This window comes from Eucalyptus grandis, chromosome 5, assembly GCF_016545825.1.
Source record: "Eucalyptus grandis isolate ANBG69807.140 chromosome 5, ASM1654582v1, whole genome shotgun sequence".
In the NCBI taxonomy this organism is placed as follows: domain Eukaryota; kingdom Viridiplantae; phylum Streptophyta; class Magnoliopsida; order Myrtales; family Myrtaceae; genus Eucalyptus; species Eucalyptus grandis.
This window is the reverse complement of record NC_052616.1, coordinates 28,487,445-28,494,801: the sequence shown is the minus strand read 5'-3', so window position 1 is coordinate 28,494,801 and position 7,357 is coordinate 28,487,445. Positions and strand designations below refer to the sequence as shown.

The following is a 7,357-nucleotide window of genomic DNA, read 5'->3' as shown; positions in this document are numbered from 1 at the left end:
TTCTTATACCATGCAATTTATTTTGTAATGTTTTGGTCGGTCCATGACAATTCGGGTCAATCATTAATTTAACTTCTTTAGAGATGAAATGAGAAAATTGCCATGCAATAAATCATTTGGAAAATAAAAAACTTTGGAGAATTTGTTTTCAATTCATGTCTAGAAAAATTGATCTTGCTAAGGTATCCACTTTTCTAGCTCTCTTTAGGAAATTCTCTTCTTGTAAGAACTTTTCATAAAAAGAAAAAAGGAAAAAGTTGATAGATCATTGTCATGGATTGATTCGCTATTTGCACCTCATACTTATGCATTTTCATCCATTTAAATTAGGTGATAACGGATTCTCCACGCTCGCCTATTATCACACGATTAAGAGCAAGAATGGCCAACCAAAGCGAGATGCGCGATCGCATGTCCTCCGTGGAAGGCCAACTCCAACAGTTAGCTGCCTCTATGGAGCTTATAACAGCTCAACTTCAATCCCTCCAAGTGAATCTGGCTCCTGCACCTGCTCTCCCTGAGATAGTCGTCCCGAAGCTGGCAAACAAGGCCCTAATAGGTGAGGATGACATGCTAGGGCTCGAAGATGATCCATTCCAGATCAATGTGGAAAATGCTAAGCTTGTCAACATCCCTAAGACGGAGCAGGATGAACGCTTTGCGAAATTGGAAGAAAAGTTGAAACAATTTCAAGAGTCACAAAGTTCACTCCCGTTTGACTTATCAGGTGTACGAGAAAGTCAAGATGCCAAAAAGAAATTCAAAATGCCGGATTTTGAGAAATACGATGGTACTTCGCCCAAAAGCTCATTTGCGGATGTACCACGTACACATGGCTCAATATGTCGAAGAACGAGCCTCTCATGATCCAATCATTCCATGCAAGTTTGGGGGCTGCTTTGAATTGGTATGTCATGAAGAATGTGAACCTTCTCAACACTTGGAATGAAGTGGCTGACGCATTTCTCAAGCAATACAAATTCAACATGGATATTGCACCTTCCCAGAGAGGATCTTGAGAGGATGGAGAAGAAGAAGAGCAAGTCGTTCAAAGAGTATGCCGTGAGATGGCGAAATCTGGCAGCTCAAATCACCCCGAGCCTGTGACAAGGAGTTAATGAAGTTGTTTATCAAAACTCTCCCATCGAGTTTTTCGTATACGGATGGCCAGCATGTACGTTGAAAACTTCAATCGCTTATTCGTGGGGAACAAATCGAGATGGGGATAAGGGAAGGCTGGTTTTGAGCCATCGAGTAGAAGATTCTTTGCCAAGAAGGATAAAGAGCCTGCTGAAGATGTGAATATGGCTTATAGCCAAGAAAGTACCAATCATGCCCCGACTATCCAGATGAATCAAAGGCAACAAGCTGCCCAAGCAAGAAGACGGGTTCACCCCTCTCCCTGGATCTCCATCCCAAGTGTTGGCAATCCTAAGAAAGAAAGGTTTGCTTACTAATGAGCCGAGCGTCCTAATCGTGAAAGCACCCGAGGCTACGACCCGATGAAGAAGTGTGATTACCATAGCGGCGAGTTGGGGCATTCAGCGATGAATGTTTCACTCTCAAGCATAAGATCAAGACCTCCTGGACACGAAGGCCTTCTCATTTCAAACTACTCGGCGAACGTCCAAAAGAATCCACTACCGAGCATGAAGTGCGGTCAATGCTATGTACGGATCCGGAGACGTTGAAGTCGAGATCAAGTTACCACTCATTGGAGTTGGTGTCCACCATACATGCACCTCGAGACTCACCACCCACTCACGAAGTTTCAAATGTTGCCCTTATGATGGGAAGGGTGACGATTGGGAATGGTTTGTTCTGGTAGTGGCCTTGAAAGAAATGGTCAGGACATTCGAAGTCCCAATGAAGCCCTCGGAGGTCTCGTGTTGCTAGATTAGGGTACCATGGAAGAGGTGGGGAAAGTTGGAGGACGAAGACATGAAAGGCGGAACCCGTCACGACCACGAGAGGAAGGCAAAACCCATCACACTCGAACATTCGTGAGACATTCCCTAGCCCCCGGTAATGATGCGGGATGAAGCGAAATAATAGACACCCTAGGGCAGCCAAGCGGAAAATTCGACTATCTGGTGAAGTATACGGCTCCTCCTAGTTTCTACATTGATCCCCGCAGCATTGTCCCAGATGGATGGGGTGGCATGGATGATCCAACACCCTCGGAAACAGAGAACCCCGATGATGCATTGGAAGGGATCACTAGTCTCTTCGATGGCGTCTTCGGGGGACCATTAACAAAGAACCTACGAAGGAGATGGGCCACTGGCCCACAAGAGTAACTCATTTTTGCTTTCTCACATTCCCCTACTTGAGGGGAATTTTTATCGTTTTCTAGGGCTTGTTTCTATTTCTTCTTTTCGCTTTCTTTTAAGGCTTGAAAATCACATTCAATAAATGTAATTGATCGATGAATATCAATAAAATTGCAAGTTTTATTTTGAGGGCATGATGAGGTATACCAAACCAGCCCGGTGATGATATCCGACCAACAATAAAAAGAAAATATCATCCATGGAGAAATTAAGAGGCCTAGGCTTCATCATGCTTTCTCATGTCAAAATACTTCAAAAGACTCTTCCATTTGCTTTTTAAAAAAAAAAAATTCAAAAAAATCTTTCAAAAAAAATAAAAATAAAAAATGATTTACCCCGTTTGTCTATTTGACCAATCTACATTCTTTTCGAACAGTCTTATAGCATGGAAAGGTATGAAGAGGATCAATCCAATTCCATATTAAGGGCAAGTTTGTTCCAAGCGCAGCCACCATATGTGGTGAAGAAGTACTTCTGGAAGTGCTTTGATCTTGGCGGAAATGGACGGTCGTGAGTTTTCTACTCAGTCAATGCGTCTTTGTCAAGAAGTATTATCCGTGATAGAATTTCCCATGTCTTGTCTTGAATTGCATGAATAATATGCTTCAATCAGTTGAATAGTTCAAATTTGTCATAAATCTTGCATTTTCTTCCTTGATGAATTGTGTGAGATAAATTGAATGTGTCGAATGAGATGCACAGGGAATGATGAAAGGCAAGCCTTGTTCCATACACTATCCCATACACTAATCATCGGTGAGTTGTGTGAAGAAATTCCATGCCCACAAGGACAAGGGTGATCTCGCAAAGGGTACACTAACCAAGGTGACAAGAGGCAATTTCTTCTTCTACTCGAAACACTACAGGTATACCCATTGTTTAGCCCTTTGAGCCCACACAATAAAGAGTTTTAAATCATCCCTGTCAAGGATCATCTCACATTAAGGACAAAGTTTGGAATGAATGATAGGAATTTTCTTACTCACACTTGCATCAATCTTGAGTATTGCTTTCGCGTTGTAACTCGTATGATAGTTTAAAGTGCCTTAGGATGATGAAGAGCAGTCATTTCTCTATCCTACACACTTTTATCATTGCATAGCCCACTTGAGCCTATGAATTTATTTCATATTAAGCCCAGGTGGTGATCATCCCCACCTTTGGGGTAAGACAAAAACACTCAAGTAGCATGAACTAGAATACCGACAAAAATGGAGATTTTGTTCACAAAAATGCAAAAATAGGGCATGAAAGAAGCATTGTGCCTGGTAAAAAGCAAGGCCCCGATGCCCAAAAGAAAAAAAAAAAACTCAAATGCTGTTGCAATCAATGAGTGCAAAAAAAATAAAGAAATCTCTCGACAATGGAGAAGGAAAGTGGTGGAAATATCAAGATGATCACCAACTTTGACCCTTTAAACACTTTTGAGCTAATGATCCTTTCATTTCATAACCCATAGACCAAGCCTACGTTACGTCCTTGCAAAGTCTCTTTAGATTAGGGCACTTGAATTAACGTAGAGTTCATATGCTTGAAAGCATCGCTTGAAGAAGTGCGAGTAAGATAATTAATGCCTCATTTCTTGACTTGAAAATCCCAAGACAGTTACGAAATGTCATTTTCAAATAACCTTGACTCAAAGAGTCCCCTTTGTTAAGCCGTTGACTAAGCCCCACATTACGGTCCCTTTTAAAGACCTCTCGGATTGGTGAAATCGCACCACTTGCAAGATTGATCAGACCCTTGTTTGGCATGACGATAGTGAGATAGAGTGATTGACAAAATCCTGCATCAAAGGTCGGGGATGAAATTGCCATTTTAATGAGGATGAGAGAAAAAGTCCTTTCAGACCAAAGGATACCTCATTTGACACATTCATGACACTCATGGTGTAAGATTAATGAAAATTATCATGAACCTCCATTATATTGATGCATGTTTATGATTACAAATGCATATTTGCTTCTCCTACAACCATGTTTTGCGGGGAGATGTATCCCCGAAAGATCAGAGATGTTACCGAGGTAAGTATATCTCTATCCATACCTTGAATATTTGTCATTGCACAGGTATTCTCTTTTAAGCATACCGACACTTAATTGAGTTGTCCCCCAAAGATTTCTCTCGGATTCAATCTGATTAAGGCGGCCGAAGAATGGTTCGGGTCTGGTCAAATGATTTATCGCAAAGCTAGAGGCGGCCGAAGGTGGTTTGGTCACTAGCCAAGCAAAACCTCGGTTTGGCGGACAGTAGAATGGTACGGGTCCTAGACAATATTTATTGCTCTAACGGCGACCGTAGAATGGTACGGGTCTGGAAAAGCAATTTCCTCACTCGGGCGACCGTAGAATGGTACGGGTCTGGAAAATAATTTTCTTCGTCAAGGCGACCGTAGAATGGTACCGGTCCTAGACAAAACCTTTCTGCTATCTTGGGCGGCCGTAGAATGGGTACGGGTCTGGAAAGCAGTCTGAGAACTACTGCCGTATTGAGGCGCCCGTAAAATGGTACGGGTCTGAGAAAGCAGCTCCTTTCTGCCATACTAGACGACCGTAGAATGGTACGGGTTACGGGAAGCGGTTTCTTCACAAAGTCATGTTACTATTTTAGGCGGCCGTAGAATGAGTACGGGTCTGGACGGACGAGGTAACACTCACTACCTCGAATTACTCTATTCTCCTCGAAAGTAAGTTATTCAGGAAGGTTCATCTATCATTTGCATTAGTATTTTCATACATCATATAATTTGCATTAAAAAATGGAATTCATTTTCCAACAAAAATCATTTTTTGCATGTGCATGACCAAAATTTAGGTTTCAATTTGTCTTTGAAGGCAACCTCTTCGAGCTCACCTTCAAGAGGGCATGTTGACACCTAAATTTTTGCACAATTACAGGTTAATTTTTACTAAAATAAAAAAAAAAAAAACACATGGCATATAGTTTAGAAGCATTTTATTTTCGTTTTTATTTTAGGCTGCCGGTGAAGGAAGATTTTCACATATTCTGTTCAAACTTTTCATATTTTTAGGCAATATACACCAAAGGGTGTATTTTCGAGCAAAAAGGAAAATTTTGGATAGAATATGTGGAAACCCAAAAAGGAGTATTGTGCGAGGTGGGTATATTTCAACGATATATTTAGGGGTATCATGCGTGAACAAAAAGGAAAAATATATATACCGTAGAGATACATTTTTAGACCTATATAAATACCTCGCGTGCAATTTGTTTGAGAGGCCACACAATTGAGAATACCCGGCCCTGGATTCGTGAAATAAGAAATCACGTAGGAGAGAGGGAGAGATTTCGGCCAGCTTTCAGCGGAGACAACTCTCCCACGCGGCGCCCTCTCCGCGACCAGACCGGTGGTCGCACCTCCGGCTTGCGATTGCCTCTCACCACTTCTAGCAACTTCACAACAAAGTAGCCAGTCGCGGCTTCAAATTGTCCCCCTTCGGTCTCAGCTGTGCCCAACGGTAGCCGTGACATGTCTTTGCCACTGCTCTCCATCGCTCGCATCTCCAACTAGCAAGCACCGTCATAATGTCATCAATAAGTTGACTCATCCAAGTTAAAGTTGAAGACCGTGAGTTCAAGGGGTGGATTTTGTTCCCTACTATCAAAGCGTCGACCAAGGTTGAGAATTCCAAGTCAAGGAAACCCATCACGTGATCTTCGACGGAGGATAAAAGACAACAAAGGAGAGTGGCTCTTGGATGATCTGCCAATCGAGGACACGCACATTACCTCTCTTCATCACCGACTGTTCAATCCGAGTCTTCGCAATGGCTGGTCATCATCTCTATCCTTGGACCTTGAACTTGTCGACTGTGACTATCCTTAGCGTGTCGCCTCTGCTGCCCCCGCCGTGTTCAAATAGACCATGACGACCCGTTGCCGCTTTGATCTGTGCCCACGCCCGGCCTTGAGTTGCTGTCCATTCGAGCTGTAAACCCACCGTTCCCATTCGCATCCAAACTAAGTGATCCCGAGGTTCTTATTTTGCAGGTTCGTTGACCGTGAGCCTACGGTCATCCTTTACCAAGAGATCCCACCATCACCCACAACGCACCATCATCAATCTGATGTCAGCGGTGAGACTCGGTGAAGTGCCCCGAACGTGGAGAACAAGAGCTAAAGAAAAGAACAGAAATCCTTCCGAAAATGATGCGCGATCCCACGCTGGGATAAATGCCACAGGCGGCCTTCTCTACAGCTCAAGAAATTTCTGTTTTGCAGGTTTCATAAAACCCCACCGAGCTCCTTGCCGTGACGACTCTTACGTGACGTCGTCCCCGTTCGCGGTCAGAAAACCGGTCGCGATCTCGGTTGGTGCACTTGGTCCAAATTTGGAAGGATATCATCAAATTAGGTAAGATACACATCTCGTATATTTGGATATTTTATTGCTTAATATATGTCTATTTATATCAGTTTGATATCCAGTGAGTGATAGACATAACTTTCAATTAGGATTTATCTAATTCGCAACCGCAGTATGATTTTTATTATTTCATCTATAAGGCTTTAGATGAAATAATTAATCAAGTGGGAATTAAATTGATATTTTGATCTTTAAGGCTTAAGATCAATTTATCGGTTTACTAGCGAAATATTATCCTTGATCTGAATGATGTATGACATTTTTGGGTAATTTTAAATGGACTTGATTGCTTTATTTATCTTGAAATATGCCTGAATTAGAATATTGCATGTTTAGGCTAAGCATTCTATTTATCATGAATTTTCAAAAATTAATTAAAAAAAATGTGTCATATGCGTCATTAGGGTTAGATTCATTGAAATCGTGTCATTTAGTATTGTTGCTAGGCCCATTCAACTAGAAGTTACATGTCATTAGAGTTAGGTTATCTATTAATATTGCATTGCATATTGCATAATTTCATTAAATAAGTGAAAAAAAAAAAAAAAAAGAGAATTTGTGTGTTAATTAGGGAAACCATATCCAAGGTTGTTGATGTGGATTTTGAATTAACATTGCAGATCTTTCATTGCTACGA

The 7,357-nt window shown here is 41.7% G+C and overlaps 1 protein-coding gene across 1 annotated transcript in view; it reads left to right on the top strand.

Moving 5' to 3' along the window:
• The first annotated feature begins 381 nt into the window (after window positions 1–381).
• Window positions 382–7,357, top strand: part of LOC120293804 (twinkle homolog protein, chloroplastic/mitochondrial-like) — a 24,977-nt gene continuing 18,001 nt past the window's right edge. The window contains exon 1 of the mRNA XM_039313561.1: window positions 382–727. Within this exon, the coding sequence (XP_039169495.1) occupies window positions 382–727 (346 nt within the window). The remainder of the gene's footprint in view (window positions 728–7,357) is intronic.